Source organism: Rhinolophus ferrumequinum, chromosome 6 (assembly GCF_004115265.2).
Source record: "Rhinolophus ferrumequinum isolate MPI-CBG mRhiFer1 chromosome 6, mRhiFer1_v1.p, whole genome shotgun sequence".
Classification (NCBI taxonomy): Eukaryota; Metazoa; Chordata; class Mammalia; order Chiroptera; family Rhinolophidae; genus Rhinolophus; species Rhinolophus ferrumequinum.
In genome coordinates, this window is record NC_046289.1 from 85,070,637 (window position 1) to 85,089,834 (window position 19,198).

The 19,198-nt window shown below is 31.4% G+C and overlaps 1 protein-coding gene across 4 annotated transcripts in view; it reads left to right on the forward strand.

The window, feature by feature from the left end:
- The window catches only part of MIPOL1 (mirror-image polydactyly 1), a 246,572-nt gene that overhangs the window by 43,990 nt on the left and 183,384 nt on the right, over nucleotides 1-19,198 (forward strand). For all 4 annotated transcript variants that reach the window (XM_033107003.1, XM_033107001.1, XM_033107002.1 and 1 more), the window contains 4 exons: nucleotides 3,095-3,308; nucleotides 4,866-5,001; nucleotides 6,321-6,426; nucleotides 18,626-18,755. In XM_033107003.1, coding sequence (XP_032962894.1) covers nucleotides 3,095-3,308; nucleotides 4,866-5,001; nucleotides 6,321-6,426; nucleotides 18,626-18,755 — 586 coding nt within the window. The remainder of the gene's footprint in view (nucleotides 1-3,094; nucleotides 3,309-4,865; nucleotides 5,002-6,320; nucleotides 6,427-18,625; nucleotides 18,756-19,198) is intronic.

Consider the following 19,198-nt stretch of genomic DNA (forward strand, 5'->3'; position numbering starts at 1 on the left):
CAGATGAACCACATCCTGGACTTTGTTTTGACATCTTAACTCGTTTTAGAAATTTTCACTCCCTGCCTATAACATCTTGTCATTTCAATATAAGGAATGACTTGGTGTTTTCCTAAAGCTGTTCCTTCCCTGTGCCCATGCCTGTTCTTCTTCTTCTCTTGTCACAATCGGTCAACTTTTTCTTTACTTCACCTAACTCAAACCCTTTGGCAGCTCATTACTTTGCATATTCCTACTTGTTCTTGTCTGGAGCAAATGCCTGTGTGAAATCTTCCCAGAGTTGCCAGTTGAGCATCAGTATATCTAGCATATTTTGTACTTGGTCTCCATAGTCCTAGCAGAGTTCTTATCACATTGTATTCAAGTCATTAGATCAGTTTGCCGTCCTCGCTGTATTATAGAGTCATAAGGGGAGAGTCTGTTTATTGTCTTAATTTTCCTAGTACTTACCACAGACGTCACACTGTAGGTTTTCCATGAATTATTAAAAGTAATGAGTACGTAAGTTAATTAAATGGGTCGAACTTTCTACAGGAATGGTTGAATTCTGATATAGGAAAATGCAATATGGCAGAGTGGAAGAGCCTTTAGATCATTCAGAGGATTTAAACAATATTTGCTATAAAAATAGTTGGTCAAAAGAAAAGGCAGACAGAAAGAAAACTTTTATAAATCAGCCTTGTTTACTCTAAAGTAAAATTAAAATCTCGGTAGAAAAGTATTGATAGTCTGATTTGCAGAGCAGGCCCCAGATATCGGATAAACAGTTACAGTTCGGAATCTAAAATACAGAGCAAGGTTAGAAACATCGAGAATTAACCAGAGCCAAAGCTAAACACAGTACAGGTTTCTTCAAAAATATTAAACATTTAGAATTGAAATCTAGAAGTGCGTTAGGACTTGTTGAGTTCATTTTGCTAATACTATAAGGAGTTTTTAATTACTGTGATCTAGGAGGGATCAGCAAAGAGTCCTCTTGTTGGGAAGTGCCCACCTCTGCTCTGAGTTTGGAGATGATAGCGCAGTCACAGGTGAAAAGAGTGATTTCCCAAGAAATCAACGAAACAAAATTTGACATTAGGTAAGCTGAAGAAAAAAGTTATAAATATAGTAAGCAGATAGCAACTATAGCTATCAAGGATGGGGTAAACACTGGAAGGTTAGAAATACAAAAACTGAAAGGAGAAAGAGGCTAAACTAGACCTAGAAACGGGTAAAAAAAACTAAAATGTGGATAAGTTTGGTCTCAACAGGTCAAAGAGTCAAGATTTAAGATTCTGAAGCAGTTGGTGTAGGGTTGTTATAGAAAACGGGGGCTATTTATTGCTGGCAGTGCTCCATGCCTCATCCTTTTACTTTGTGATGGTTCTTTGTACCTCATAAACTGGAGAATAGTATGGGCCCTAATAGTTAAGTTACTTCTGATATGTCACTGGGGACAATTTTTATTATTTGATACTGCTTCCAGTAACTGTTTATAATTTTTTTTCGTTTGAATTACTTATAATGTTCTGTGTTAGTGTTAGAAAGCATGGATTGTTTATGATACAGTGGTATTCCTTAGTGTCTATTTGTAAAATTCTCTCATTTAGATTTGAGGGTTTCCATTCTACCAATACCAGCGTAATCTAAAAAAGTAGCATGATGAACATTGAAAGCAAACCAAGTAAGCATTTTGAGATGTCAAGAAGCAACCTAAATAATCTGAAGAAACCTAAAATCATTAAATTTTAAATCAAAACAGGATATAATGTTGAAATTTCGTAGACATCTTACAGTATGTAATGATGATAGCACATTTCTCCCAGTTTGTTCTCTCAAGATGAAATCCAGGGTAATTTACTAACAATGGTTTCTGATCTAGTGTCATCCACCAATAAGATATGTCTAGGACTTGGAATTTATAACTGACTATACCTAATTTTAGCATACATATAAGCAAAAAAAATAGTTCCTTAAAGAACGAATACTTCATGAGAGGTACCTTATTTATAAGTGCCCTATTTTGTTTTTATTCTGAAACTACTCTCTTGTGCCTCAAAATGATTTTAAGTTTGGCAGGTTGGAGAAAGCATAATCAACAAGCAGGTATGATTCACCTGCTTTTTAAAATTCGAAATTATTTCTGCTGGAAATAATAAAATATTAGTTACAATCGGTGATTGTGCCTATTGATCTGATTTATCTGGTCAGTGAAAATTTTTTTTGTGCAATTTGTGTGTGTGTGTGTGTGTGTGTGTGTGTATCATTTTTCTCTCAAAAAATCAGATATACACAATTTCTTTGAAATAGCTATTATTTACTAGTTGCAGCTTAAAATAATTTTATGAGCTAGCCAGGCATTGCAAAGTAGATTCTCTAATATGTAATACGTATCTTATAAAATGGAAGTTAAAAAGAACTCATGTTCATTTTATAATATTATGATGATTACAAAAATAATAGCTAACATGTATTGATGTGCGAGACACTAGGCCTGGTATTTTGCATGTATTATTAATTCAGTTAATCCTCACAACAACTCAGGTAAGTGTTATTATGTTCCTATTTTAAAAACAAGAAACTGAAGCATGGATGGGTTAAGTTACTTGCCCAGAGTTGTGCACTTGGCAAAGCTGGAATCTGACCCAGGCAGTCTGATACCATAGTTCTGTGCAGAGTATCACTTCATTAATTTATTGCAGCCTATTTTTTAAAATTTAGGGAGAAAAAAACTAATCTGAAAAATAATACCTCTAAATCAGTGTTTCTCAGCTTTGATTTTAGGCTAGAGTCACCCAATCGCTCTCAGACATTTTGATTTAATTAATATAAGATGTGGTCAGGGCTGTAGGATTTCTAGACACTCCTCAGGTTATTCTAACCTGCAGCCAAGGTTTAAACCACTGCCCTGCATGCCCTCTCACTGTGAGAATGGAAATACTAATGGCAGAACTACACTGTACATGCTTATCTGATTACAATAGGAGTAAGACTAGAAGTGCATGTTTAAAGCTATAAAATAATCCACAAAAATATTCATTTGAGTGATTCAGTATGTAGTTATGGTGGTATGTAATCATGTGTTTTTGTCTTGTTTTAAATACATATATAGCCCATAGTTATCTTGAACAGGAGACTACAGAGAGAAATAAAAGTACACACCCAGATGAGCAACTGACTGTGAATTGTAAGGGAAGCATGGATCAGAAAGCCAATGAATTAGTTAATGAAGCCGCATATGAGGACATGGAACCGCCAGGGCAGAGATCAAGGAATTTTCCTTATCCGGGTGATGAGACATCTTACTGCACTACTGAAAAATCCAAGTGAGTGCTGGTAGCCTTAGATTTAGAAAGTAAGAATTGTGAGATCTCTTCCTCCCTCTATCCCTCCCTCCCTCCATTCTCCCTTCTTTATCGTGTGACCTAAATATGAGACGTCATTAACTTCTTAGCGAATCTACCAGAGTTTTCTACTATTTCCATTACGTCAATATGATTTGTCTAGATCACTAAGTGAAAAAAAGCACAAGATGAGTTTGAATAAAAACCATGAGGTATTATTCCTTCTTGTTGAATATTATTTTCTGTGACATTTCGTTACGGATTGGGAAGTAACTCTTGAGTTGATATAAATAGGGTATTATTTATCAGAGCCCAAAACTGGCAACTCCAGGACAAAATAAGCCAAAGATGTGTTTGGGTTTTGGTTAGCATTTAAATGAATCTGAATGCTTTTAGAAGAGCCTTGTACATTCCCATTTGCCTGCCTTATTAATTTACATTCTGCAGTTTTACCCCATACACCTTACCTACCTGTCCCATAAAGCGATTTGAATTTGTGACACCTGTGACTTTTACCTATGGGATTAAGGTACTTTGATAATTAGTCATGTATTATGAGAATACTACTAAATTGCAAACATTTCGATGACTAATATATTTTCAATCCAGACAAAATCTTATTTTATAGAGTATATTTTAATAGGTTTGCATAGGAATATGTATTTCTATTTACTTAAAAATTCTTCAGTAGATTTATTAATATGTTCCTACCTCTTAGCAATATTCTTACTAAAGTACATATTGGAGTACACTTTGGGGGAATAGGGGTAGGGATGAATGAAGAGGTGATAACATTTTATAACCACGTGGGAAAATAGAGATTTGGTGAAAGCCAGACTATGAGCTATCTGGTATAATTGCAACAGAAGGTATGCATGGTAGGTAGAGCTACATTCCCAGTGAGTGAGTCCCAGGCCTCACTGCTTAATTTCTTCTTAGAGACTCTAAGTTTTACCTCTGAGTACAAATATAATATAATGACTTCAGAAAAAGAGCTCATCTCCTTTCCCTTCCCTTCCTTTATACTACTTGCTAATAAGTTGATACTCTTAAATAGCATGCAAAATACAAAAAAAAAAAATTTGCTTACCCTTAAATGTTACAAGGAAAGGTTTTCATTTTTAATATGTTTTGAATTTAATGATGAAAATATATTATGTCAACCAAATTTTAAAAGTTATGATTATTACCATATTCAAAAGTGAGAAATGTATCTAGTCCTGACCAATAGGACCAATTAAATTAATATTCACAGCCCCTAACACCTGAATTCTTTAAGTACACTGAGCTATATCTCTATAGCCATTACTAAATGCTTTCCATTGTTAGCTCTCAGTTGATTAGCACGTCTGTGAAAGTGATATATGTGTTCTTTTTATCCATAAGATTTTCTTAACAGTGCATAACAAGAGAAATTTAAAACTAAGTAACTATATATTATTGTTAAGATTAAATTTTTCTTACCATTTGAAGAGCAAAGTTTGTAGATCCTGTGTAGTTGAAATCGTATGTGTACATTTATAGTTTCCTTTACTACAGCATTATGGAACATACAAATAACGATTTGCATTATGAATGTATGATTCCGTGTCAAGTTACTTCAGACTTCACTAAAGAGAAGACTATAGCATTTCTTCAAAAAGAATTGGACAATCTCAGAGCGAGCAATAAAAAGGTACAACAGAAAATCTGGTAATGGTACACTATGGTTTTAGCTATTGACCTTCTAAATTGCTTTGTTGTCCATCATAATTCAGTTTTATTGTGTACTTTAATCTTTTCACAGTAGCTTTATGTTGCTGCCTACCATGCCAGCAGGGTATGATTGACTTGAGATTTGGCTATGAAAAGCAACTTCTTTGGTTTCCTGCCTTTGCTGGCCTGTGATATCACTTCCTTTTTTCATAAATCTATGGTACCTTGAGTAGGTACCTTAAAAAAATGTATTCATTCAAGTTTTACTGTGGTAAAACTTTATTTAAGTATTATGGAGGATGAGAAATTTAATACACTGGGTTTCATGTTACTTTCTTTTTTTCTTATTAGTATTTGTATTTCAACTCAATAATATATGTAATTGAACTTGAAAGTAGCAAGGGTTGGCAATATTGTCATTTACCTGGTATTATCTTATACTGCTGCATTTTGTCCAACCCAACTTATGTCGTGTTTTATCTTTTTGAACTATTTTTCTAGTTTCATTCCTTTGAGCATTAAATAATGTTATTTAATAATGTTCATTTGTTTTACCTTCTTTTTTTATAACCTCTACATACTTTTCTGATTTTAATATTCTTGTTGTTTGACCTAATCAAACTGAAGCACGATGTTAGGAATCTTGATCATGGCTGATAGAAAAACAACATAAATGACAAAAGCTGAGTTAGAAATTTAAAAAACAAACAAACAAAACCATTTGGAGGGAATCTGTATGAGAGCAAGAGGTAGTTTCTGTACTTTCATTTACCAGTTAATTATTCCACGCCAATTATGAATCAGGTGCCAGTGCCATTTAAATTAAATATGATGGGATGGCATTCTCAACGGAGATTTGTTTCAGATATTAAGATTATCTTAATTTTGTTTCAAAAATATTAGAAGTACTAGGAGAAGCTGTAAAGCTGTGCTTCCTTTTTTTAGGACTTTTGCTTTAAGACAATAGAATGGATCAGATTGCTTTTTGCAGTAGTCACTTTTAATAATTATGTTGCTCTTTAATTTCATTTGTCTAGACACAATATAATTATCATATTGTTTTATAATCTCTATGTCGTTAAAAGTATTAATTTATAAAACATAAAAGTATTAATTTATAAAACATCTTAAAACCTTAAATATTGTGAGTTGTTTTTTTTCTTGGAGTTATGTGTTTAGACAGGTAAATGTAACTTTATTTATTTTTAGGAAACAACCAAAATTTTAGTTTGGGATTAATTATATTTGTGCAAGAAATTTATCAGATAAGAATGTTTTTTTTTTTTTAATATGTTTAAGCTTCGAGAAAAACTTACTAAAGAAGATAAAGAGCAGAGAAAACTAAAGCTTAAGCTGGAACTCCAAGAGAAAGCAGCAGAAGCTCAAATTGCTGAAAAGACCGCAGGTATGGTAGATAAGTATTAATATATGGCCTTAAGAAATATACACAAGGTTATTATATTTTATGGCTTTGTGAATACTAACATACAAGCTTATTTGCCAAAGGAGGGGAGGCTATTTTTTTTTTGGCCTCTTAGAAAATAGGAAGCTTTAACATCCTGGTACTGGTATTAGTGAGAGCTTTACCTGTATTCATACTGATTTGGGCATTAAATGCATTGTTAACACCATGTCAATCCAATCACAAAAAGGTTGTTTGTTTTGTTGGAAGGGCCTGAACAAACACGGGGAAATAATGATTACCAGTGCCTCTACCTTTCAACCAGCAGTTCAAATACCACTTATTGTTTTAGCTCAATGAGAGGAAATACTTCTCCTTTGTATGAAAATGGTCATATATTCATTACCAGTGAAAATTTACATTTGATTTAAAAATCTGTTTTATGCAATTAATAAGTTTTTATCTGATGATGTGGATGATGATGAAGATAATGTTTTCTCTGAGATTGAAGTGAAAGGTTACCAAAGTTTAAGATTACAAATGACTGCCTTAAGTATGCTTTGGAATCTATCTTTATTCACAGGTTCTTTGCAAGGAGAAATTTTTTTTTAATACATCTGTGACATGTTACAGAAATGATCAAATAATTCTCAATATGTATGTATCAGATGACTCATGCATACATACATATGTACATACATATACACACACACATATGTATGTCATCACTGTGACTCTTCCTCGTACTATTTTAGTGTGTTAAGAGAAATTTCATAGAATAATAGAAATGAACATTCAGAGGCATTTTAGAGGTTACTTTTTTAAACAGTTTTATATCTTTAGAATGATTTTGGTAATAATTGTATTTTGTTATTAGTTTGAAATTATAATTATACTTTATGAGCCACTTAACCTTGGGTGCATATATGAAAGAATTCTGGTATTTTCTGTCAGACATTAATAGATATAGCCTGTCTTCCAAATATTACTGTGCAAAGTAGAACTAAATATCACTGTGAAAATATAACCAAGTGACCGTAAACACTCCAGCTACATACCAGATAGTTGCTTTTCTGTTAATGTTAAAATACTATGAATTTGGAGAGGGAGGGGGCATTTGTGTGGAAATATGAGAGTAATACAAATTCAAATATAAATTTAGAACAATTTGAAAGTCTCTTGGCTTTTTATAATTGAATATACTCAGTGTGATCAAAAAATATGATGACTGTTTAAAACAATTCGTTACAGTAAAAGACACATTGCTATTAATCCCTCTCAGAATACCCCCCATTGCTTAGGACACACTTTTCCCATCGTTCTTGCCACTTTCTGAAACAATTCTGGAAGTCCTCTTTCGTGAATGTCTTCAGTTGCGCTGTCGTGGCTGCCTCAATGTCCTGAATTGATTCAAAATGTTTACCTTTCATGGTCATTTTGACTTTTGGGGAAGAACCAGAAGTTGCATGGTGCTAGATCCAGTGAATAAGGTGGATGAAGACATACCATAATGTTTTGTTTGACAGAAAGTGCCGTACAGATGTGTGACATGGAGTCTTTCTGTTGTGATCAACAAATACAGTGAATGCTGCTGCCGAGTGCCATCCAATGTAAAGGCAGGGTCTTCAATATGGAAAGCAGGGCATCGAACCTTAGTAACAGTGTGTGACAAATTTCATCTTTTTCAGTGCAGTCAATCGGGTGTGGGCTACAGCTGAGAGAAGGTGTATTTTAAAGTGTGCCGTAAACCATTCTCCATCATGACAACGCTCCGTGTCACACATCGCTTCTGGTATATAGCAATTTCTGTCAAATAAAACATTACGGTGTGTCCTCATTTACTTTATTCACCGGATCTGGCACAGTGCGACTTCTGGTTCATCCCCAAAGTCAAAATGATTCAGGACATCCAGGCAACGATGACAGCGCAACTAAAGACATTCACAAAATAAGACTTTCAGAACTGCTTCAGAAAGTGGCAAGAACGATGGGTAAGTATGTCCAAAGCAAGGGGGAGTATTTTGTGGGGGATTAATGGCAATGTGTCTTCTACTGTCATACTTTTTTTTTTATTTAAACATTCACTGTATTGTTTGATCACACCTGTGTATTCTAATTGCTAGTAAGGTATTTCAAGAATTATATTTGTTTTAAGTTGTTTGCATCATATATTTGTTTTAAGTTGTGTGTGTCTTACAGAAGTAATTTAATAAGATTTAGGCCATTGTGACTTACTAAAAATCATGAATGAATGTCAGCATAGCTAATTTTTCTCTTGAAGAGGAAAACTCATTAAGCAATATTATTTATTCTTTAAATTTTTGTATAATAGAGCTAATTCTAAACTTCAAATATTTATTGGTATATATTTAAGGGTTCCCTTTGACTAAGCTATGAAACGGAAAGACTGCTTTTGATTCTTGTTAATCAAATATTTCTCATTAATGGTAAAATATTATTTTAATAAATGTTAATGTTTGGAGCATGATTAGTATGTTTTTATAGCCTCCTAAACTGATGAAATTAATGGTGCTGTATAGTTTATCTGGACAATGCAATGTAGTTAAAAATATGTCCAATCACATACTTACAAAAATGACACAAAATGAGAATCCCTTAAAGTCTTTGTAAAGTATAAATGTTTAGAATGTATTTTTACTTTTTAATGTTTCAGTTCTATTTTATTTTAAAAAGATTAAAGATATTTTACTTGTGACATTAGAATTACCGTAGCGAAAATTATTCTAATATGTGAAAATAAAATACTGAATTGCTTAAGTCCATTGGTTTGAAACCACAAGAAATTTGTTAACTAACACTTGGTAGACTCATGAGCTTTTTCATGTTTTCTCATTATACATACAGTCTTAGTTTATCTTCTAACTGATCAATAGTAAGTGCATTCAAAAAGCAAAACAACAATGCCGTTAAATAGAGAAGGGAATATTATAGGACTATGAATACATGTGATAAATGTTTTATTTAGTGTCATGTGACAGGACAAATAATCCATATAAGCATGGATGTTTGTTTCTGTCACTGCTTATTTTTATATTGGAATAAAAAGTGTATTTGGTAAAGTATATTACAAATATGCACACATATTTAAGTATTATAATGTACTTAAGCAGAATATAAATGTTTAAAGTCAAGATACTTCACATTTAAAAAAAAAATGCAAAAACATCCTGAACTACACACTGGAAATTGCAAATAGTATATAAAAATATGTCTACAGATTTTTCAAATAAAATGTTAATTAAAATATGAAGTACTCAAGGAAATACGAGCTGTTTCCTTCCAATATATACAATATAAAGATTTATGTATAAGAATATTCGTATCAGTATTAAAATCAGTATTAAGAGAATTAAAATCAATTGAATCATACACTTATTATTCAATTAGTTAAATAAATTAAGGGAATGGTTAAATAAATTGAAGCACATTTATATTGTGAGACATCGTGTAATAATTAAAACTGTTTCTGAAGAACATTTGATGATATAAAAAAATATTCATGATAATTTTAAATAAAAGAAGTAGGGGGAGAACTGATATAATTTTGTTTTAAAATATACATGTAATATATATGTATATATACATGTATATTATATAAAATGAGGCAAATTTTGGTAATATTAATGAATGTGTTAATGTTTCAATCACAGCTTTGACTTAATACAAATTGTGTGCTTCTGGGCAAGTTACATATTAGCTTTTCCAGATTTACTTTCTCCCATGTAAGATGTGAATATTAACTAATTTGCCAGATTATTTTGAGGATTAGAAATAATATATAAAAGCACCTAGTATATAACTGTTACTTAGTAAGTTGTAGCTAATATTATTTGAATATTTTTATCTTTATGAAATTCTTAAACCTTTGATTATGTCAAAAGTCTTGAGAAGATTTTGTTCTATTTAGCTTTTAATTAAAGTTAATGGTTTGCTATTAATAGATTTTAAAAAGGAAATAAACAGGAAAGTGAAAGAAAAAAACTGGAAATAAAGGATTAGATGATGAGAAAAATTACTGTTAAGGTATATGTATTTATTGTTACTAGGTGCATTTTTTTTTAAAATGTGAACTAAAAATAAAAGAACAGGATACAAAGGATTTGGACTTTAATCTAAGATATACCTATGATAAACCTTCATGTAAACTGTTACAATAGCATGAAGCCTGTTTCTTTTGCCTCCCTGATGGTTTTTACATGATGTGAATACTATCATTGTAATATGATCTCAGTAGAGTTTAAAATTGAGTTGTATCCTTTATTGTGATAAAAGCTCAAATAGTTGAGACCCTTTTACTTTCCCCTCCTTTTTTGACATCACCATCACCATCGATACTGTTTTTATTAGGTACCTTATAGGAACTATTCTAATGTCTTTAAAATTCAAACAAGAAGTATTTATCAAGGGCCCCTTTTGTACTAGGTGCTGACTGTATGTACATCAGCAAATAGACAGATTTGGGATTTCAAACTTTTTTTTTTTTTTTTGTCTGCAGTCTCTTCTCACATGTACGCATAATACACCATTGTAGTAGGTAGTGGTTAAATGATCAGACTCTGAATTCAGACCTTTGTTCTAATCTTTTTACCACTTACCTTGTGTAAGTGATAGCTTCACTAAGCTTTGGCTAAAACCTACTTTATAGGTTGCTGTGACATTTAAGTGAGGTAATATTTTTGAAGTGCTTAACTCATAAAAGGCACTCAGTAAATGGTCATTATAATGGTAAGATGATGACGTCACCACCTTGTTTTCTCAAGACTTCTTGATCTAGTAGGGGCATATTCAAAGTGTACCTACTAATATAAATAACTAGTTGTTTATATATGGTTTGTTTCGGGAAGTATTGATACGTATTTCTTTTTAAAAAGTAGATTAAAAGTATTTTTATTTCATTTAATCTCCCACAGTTTTCCTTGATTTTCAGATTTAATCTTATTTAGAAAGTTTGAAAGTATGAAAATGATTTTTTTTAAATACCTACCAAAATGAAAACAAGAGAAAAATATATAAGTAGGTCTTCTTTACTTAACAAAGGCTGAAATGACCAGCTCATTCCCTTTTTATAAACATTGGAAAAAGTGTATCTCATAATAGCTGCTTAGGACTTTTTAATTCATTAAATTATATATATGAATAATATTATTTGAAAATTATGAGCATATATGACCTTCGAATGCTAGAGGATGTTGTAGAGAAGCACAGCAGAAACATTTATTCTTTGTTCTTTAGCTAAGTATCTCTTCTCATCTAAATAAAATGATTAAACCATAAACTCTTCAAAATTAGTTTTACTTAAATTGAATTTGATAGTGACAGAGGATATTATGTGGCCTGATTTGCATCCACTAATTCTCTCTTAGGTCAGTAATGTGGTTATAACTTTTAAAAATTACTTGTTCAATTAAACCTTTCATTTTTCCTGAACAGTCTTAGTGGGCATTGTCTAGTGTTTAATGTCTCTTAATTTTTATTCCTCTATTACATTTATAGTATACAGATGATGTTTAAATTTTGCAGAGTATTTAAATAGTTTTTATAAGTTATTTTTGTGATATTTAAAATATTCGTTTCTTTAAAAACCGTATTTTCTTTTCTTAAATGCTCACTTTAGAGTCTCTGCTTTATATGTTAGTTATTTTTCTTTCTTGCATGTCATCCATTAAAGATTAGCTGTGGAAGGTTGGAGCATGGAGAGATTATGAATGACAGAACAACTCCTGTAGAATAATAATCAGTTTTTAGTATTTAATGCTGTTTGACTTTTGCAGACACATTTCTTATTAACCTTTGGTACAAAGAGAAATCCAGGTTCCTGATATCTCATGGAGAAGATGAATTTGAGATCCTCTTCCAATTAAACTGAAATAAGGCCAATATTGGGTTTTAGCCAAAAGAACTCCTTAGTTCCTAAGTCTTGTGTTTTTAAACCTATCTATCTATCTTTCTATCTTTCTATCTACCTACCTACCTACCTATATCTTAGTTACATTTTACGTATAATTCAGTTGTACATAATTTCTGTAGCTTACTGTACTGATTCTGCAAGCATTTAACCTGCTTTTTCTTTTAAACATAGATTCTTTTCTACACAGCCAAATATAGACTATTTTACAAATTAAAGTAATGTTGTCAAGCCTTTCTTATTACAGAGAATGTTAATTTGTTTTTGGTAGGGAGAAGAGGAGTTTAATCGTGATCGTCCAAAGCATCAGAACATAGAATCCCTGAAATTTACAGTTTAAGTTTTTCTGTTCAGGTTAACATGTAAACGTTAAAAGTATAAATAGATAACCTACCATTGTAGCAAATATATAAGACACTCCAACTGATTAACATGGAAAAATAAAAATGATTGTGTAATAGAAAATGTTTATATTGATCTCTTATAAAAAAATTATTTGTTTCCTATCCCATGTATCAGATGATGTTGACTACCTAGTGCTTAAGAAGAAGAATGAGTTAGTTATATATATCAGAATATAGAATGTAACATACTATTTACTTTTAAGAAATAATGCACATTGGAATACCATTTTTCTGTGCATATAATAGGCATTAATAAAATGTGATAACCTTTAATATAACACTTAAATGCCTTAACAGTATTAAATTAAAATGAAGCATTACATCTGTATCTATATCTATATGTTTTAATTTCGAAGGAAAAAGGATTTTAAGACTATGATCAGTGATTTCAGATAAAAAGGCCCATCTCTGTGAAATACATACTTAGAAATATTGATAGGAAGAGGTTGACTATAGTATCGTCTTTGGCTGCAGAATCTCATGGGTATGCATCAGGGTTAATTACAATGAGTGCCAGGTCAAATAATGCTTGAGAGTAGATTATGGCCAGTGTTGTAACCTTTCTCCCTAGAAGAGTTTGTATTTTTCTGGAGAAAACAAAATAAACGTTCAGTAAACAGAGAAACCATTGTGCATAAGAATAATCAACAATTAGAAATATTTTATTACGTTAGCGTACTATTGAGTTTAGCATGAGATTAAGCATTTGAAAGCATCAAGTAATTGCGGTATTTAAAACATAAAGATAACAGAAAATTTTTCAGAAATGATTCTTAGGACTTTTTTCATACATTTAGTTAATTCTAAAGAGGACATGCTTTTGGAAAAAGTTTAGGTAGCAGGTATAATTCAAAGAATTTTCATATTAGTAGCTATTAAAATTTAAAGTAGACATTCTGTACAGAAAATAAGTTAAATATCTCAAAATTATATTTCAAAAGTGCATAAAACAATACAAATTTTAAAATTTCAGGAATAAGCTTATTTCACAGTAAAAATTCCAGCTCTAATGTCAGATATAGTAACTGTTTGAATGTAAATGGCATAGTTTTAGAAAGTGTTCCTATATAGTCTTTGAGTTATCTATATAAATGTATGTAATAATTGAGGGTTTTGCAAAAATTCTTGTTTTATAATTTTGCTCCTTAAACTTATTTTGTATCATTTTCTGATTAATCTTGAGCAATTTCTACAATATTGGTAAATACAGCAAGTCCTTGAATATCGTTTTGTTATAACATTGATGAGATGCTATAGGAACTTAACTTTGGTATATCTCAATTAGCCTGTGGTAAAATTGGTGTCCTTATATGCATCCTTCGTTTTGCTTAAAGCCACAGAACCTATCAATGATGTTAAGTGAGGACTTACAAATTTATAGCAACTTTACAGGGGAAAAATTTAAAGCATCTGTTAAGGGCGTAAATGCTGACTTTTAATGTAGTAGTCATACTTCTAGTAACTTTCTAAGTAATTAGCTAAGTATATACATAAAGATTTGTATGCAAAGATGTTCATTATATTGTTGTTTATGTACTGAATAATTGGGAACAGTGTGATCTCTAATACTTGGAGCATCTTAGTTCAGTCAGATATGGCATGTCCAAATGACAAAATTCCATTCACTATTTTATATTTTCGAAGAATACAAGAACATATTCTGGTTATTTTAAATATATGCAGACCGTTACAAAACTATGTAAAATATTGGTCTACACATGCTTACATATGAGCCTGTATTACTTTTTAATCAGTAAAAGTTATTTACATATAAAATGTTGAACATTTAGAAAAACATTACAGTCTCTTTTATAAAAGAAGCTCTGACATAATAAGCTAAATTCGGCATGGTAAATGCAAAAAGTGAAAGCATCAAACTACTTAGAGTAGGTTGGTTAATTTTCTACTGGTGTGGGGCATTTGCCATCTGTGTTTAAATTCCTAATAACCAATTTATACAGAGAGAAATTACAAATTTTAATTAAAAGACATAGTGTAATGTTTGTGGTTCTGGAGTATATATGTGGTGGTTTCATAAAACTATATTTGCAAGGAATCCATTTAAAGTCATGTAAAGCAATAATAATAGATATTCAGACACTCTGACATTCTGTTGTATGTAGCAAAGACCTGTCTTTTACAAAGCCATTATCTATGTTTATTTGTTGCTTAGAATTTTAGAATGTGAGTTGTGATCAGTGATTAGTTTATGTGTTTCAAATTCAAATCCTAATGGTTTCTTTTTCCCTCTCTTTATGTTCCGCCTTTTCTATTTACATAACTACATTGAGGATGTTAACAAACGGATTCTATTTCCTGGGAAATATCTATCCTCCAAATTATGTTATTTAGAGAATCATGATCCAGTGTTTAAACTAGAATGTTTTCCAATCTACTGTCTCACTTCTACTGTATTTTAAAAGTAGTTTGAGAAGTGGAGAGTACGGTTTGTCAATAGACTTGGGTTCTACTAAGAAAATATGTACTCTATCTTGACTCAATAAACTCATACTTAGTATGTTCGGCTTCTTCATATTTACTCTTGCCCATATTAGAAAACAATTAGCTTACTAAACAAATCTGAGTATTTGATGGGGGGCGGGGTGTGATCCTCTCTGAATCTTTTTTGAATTTGACTAAGAATTACAGGATGTTTGATAACCATGTTTAAAAATGGAGATATCCAAATATTATTGTAAACACCCAATGATTTGTTTTACCTACAATATAAGTATTTTACTTGGTTGGCTTACATAGTAGCTAATAATATTTGTTAATGTAATTTAACTGCTGTGAACCTTTACTGAACAAATATTGAAATTTATTCAAGTCAAAGAAAGAGAATCTCTAATGACTTTTGTTAAAGCTTCTATTTAATAGTTAAGAAGAAAAGTTTGTATGACATACGAGATGCAATTAACAGTAGATTTTACATTTAATAAAAAGAAAGAAGCATGCGTATTTGCTTTATTCATTCCATCATAATTTGCATTAGAGCTGTGGGTGTTTAATGAGCAAATTCCAACTAAAATGCTATATTGACTTTCTAGTGAACTTTGTAATAGTCATCTACCTTGGAAAAGCTCAGTGTTTACAATTAGGTTTTCTTTACTAAAAATGTTTGAGAGTTGCATATTGATCCTTTAAAAGTACTAAATTCTAGAAATAATCATGTTTTTCATAATCAAATTTTACATGAAACCTAATAGGTGTTAAAAATTATCATCCAGTAATACTTTCATTTTGGAAAAATTTGTTAGCATTTATAAGATGTATAATGAGATTTTGTGTGTGTGTCTTATGTCATTTTAGATTTTAACCTTAGAATACTCAGAAGATGCTATCCTTTAAATACACACATTATTTACATCTTTAGAGTTGTTATAGCATTATAGAGGAAAAAACAGTGTTTTCTCTTGATCACACAGGACCAAATAAGCTCTCGGTGTAAAATAGTTAGCTTTAAGCATTGAGATATCTAGACTTATTATTAAAAGCCCTTAATATTGCTAGCCTTACCTCTTTCACCAGACATTATTATATTTAAAGTGGAACACAGCTTACATTAAATGTCACTTTATAAAGATTTTATCACACTTTACACAAGTGATAGGAATCCTATTGGCATTTAAGGTTTAGTAATTAGTATTTTAACCTTTCCATATGCCAGAATATTTCAGGGTAATGCAATATACATGTTAATCTGTACTTAGATCACTGTTTATCATCATTTTGTCCATCCTATCTGGCTTACAAATCAGAAGTGTTTTAAATGTAAAAATTTAAAAATATCTTAAAATGTTACCTTTTGTACAAACTGTTATGTCATGATAACATGCAGTATACAATATATAATGGGTTATAAATAATTTTTCTTTTAGTCCCTGTTTATAATTTTTGCATGCTAATGAAAAAGGCTAACAAGTAAAGAATTTGAATAATATTTTTTTACATACATAAGTGGTCCAAATTAATCAAAATCACAATTTTTGATATGTCTAGAAATGAAACCAAACTGTGAGTCTGTGGGTCGAGGGTGGTGACAACAGTGGCCTTATGGAGCTAATGTTTGTTGGGCATCCACTTTGTTCGACCAAGAGCTTTCTTATATTATCTCATTTAATTTTTCCCTCACAACCATAAATGGTGGTATTAGATCCATTTTATACACCTGAACTGTGACCATAATAATTTTAAAAATACGCTCTATACAAAAACAACTTGCCTATTTAGTGTGATAACACCTTGGAGATGAATCAAAGTGTATGTTTTTCCTAATACACCATATTGCTTTCTCTAAGCTGTGATGAGTACCCTACCTCGAAAGAGATTGTATGCAATTAGAAGAAGAAAATAAAACTCATTATTGTGTACTGCATTTTGGGCAGGAGGTTCTTTCAAAATAGCATGATGTAAAAAAAAAAAAAAATAGCATGATGTTTCACAGATTCAAGCAACCATGGATTGAAAATGTTGAAACAAAAAAAATTTCCAGAAAGTTCCAAAAAGCAAACTTGAATTTGTCACGCACCAAGTACTATGCTGAGTCCATGCAAGCGAAGTGATATGTAGACATACCCTGCTGTAGCCTATATGCAAATATAGGTCATATGCAAATACTGTGCCTTTTTATATATGGGACTTGAGCCCTGAGGATTTTGGTATGCACAGGGGTCCTGGAACCTGCGGATGCGAGGGATGACTGTAGTTGATTTATTCTCAGGGTTTGTTTCTTTTCTACTACTTATAATGTAATACAAAATAATTGTCTTGATTAACTGTGTATTCATCTATGACAAATCCTAGTAGAAACCTAAGGTTTTATGAACTAAAAGAATATTTCAGACATCTAAATCTATTTTGTGGTTTGACAGTATAAATAAAATTTGGTTCAGTAATCCAGGTATTTGAACTTTTTTTGGTCTATAACATTGTAGTGAAATTTTAAAAGTTATGGAAGATTTCAAGTAGAAATTATGCTTGAGAAATGACAATTTCAGATAACATCCAAGTTCCTTATATAGCGCTACACAAATCTAGATGATGCCACTGGAGATGTGCAGTGCTCAGAGCTGCACAGCTGTGTCCCTGCTTACTCTTCCCTGATCCCATTTCCTTTCCTCTCCTTCCACCACACTACTGAGGTAACTACTCTCCTGACTTTGGTGTTGATCATTTCCATGCTTGTTTTAATATTTTTACTAATTGTCTAGTAATTGTCTAAATATTTACTAATATTTTTACTAAGTGTCTATCCATAAATAATAGAGTTGTCTTACTTTGTAACTTGCAATTTTTGCCAAAATTTTGTTATTGAGATTTGTCTATTTGTCCATAGTTAATTCTTGTTAAATGCTGGATGATATTCCATTTTGAATGTAAAGTGATTTATTTATTCTTTTTCCTGTTGTTGGGTATTTGGGTTATTTCTAAGTTTGCTATTATGTGACGCTGCAGCAAGCATTTTTATACCTGTTTCCTTGTGCGCATGTGCAAGAATTTCTTGAGGCTGCATACCAGTGGGGAAATTTCCCAGGTTATATGCTAGGTCCATCTTCAACTGTAGTAAACATTGCCAAATTATTCCTTGATGGTTGTAGAAAAATATACACTTATCTGTAGTATATGTGAGAGTTTCTTTTATTTCAGACACTCCAATATTTGTATTATTTTATCTTTTAATTTTTGCTTTTAGGAGTATAAAATTGTATCTCAATTTTGCAGTAGCTTTTGAAAATAATGTTTTCTCGAGTGATTAATTGATACTAATTCAGTTGGATAAAATAACAAAAGTATTTTTGCTTTTCATTTTTTGCTAAAAGTATGCATTTCTTATTTTCTCTAATTAATTGTGGATTGTATATTTTGATAGCTCTGATTGAAGAAGTGTATTTTGCACAGAGGGAACGTGATGAAGCTATTATGTCTCGACTGCAATTAGCTAATGAGGAGAGAGATGAAGCAATCGCACGAGCCAAACATATGGAAATGTCTCTAAAAGTGTACGTATACATTTAAAACTATATATGACATAAGGAACATTTATAAAGTGCATGCATTATGTGGTGGTCCCATATTCAGAAATGTTACTGATTCTCATATGCTACACTGGTAAATTCCATATCCCCACAATCTTGCTAATACTTTTGGCATGCAATGGTATTAATCATTTGTATGTCAGAGATAACAGTCACAAAATACAAAAAGAAAGAAATGCACACCACTCCCAGTACAGTTACTTTCTTTATTTCTCCATAGTTCTGTTGTTGATGTCCTCACTCTACCTTCCTTTGTGACTCCTCTTCTCTCCTTATGATTAATACTTTCATGATTTATTTCAGCTATCTGGGTTCTTTCACTGCTCTCTGCTTAATGTGCTCATTTCTATTCTTCACTACATTTTACTACTTTTAGTTGTGGCTCTTAAACTTGAGTGACACTTGAA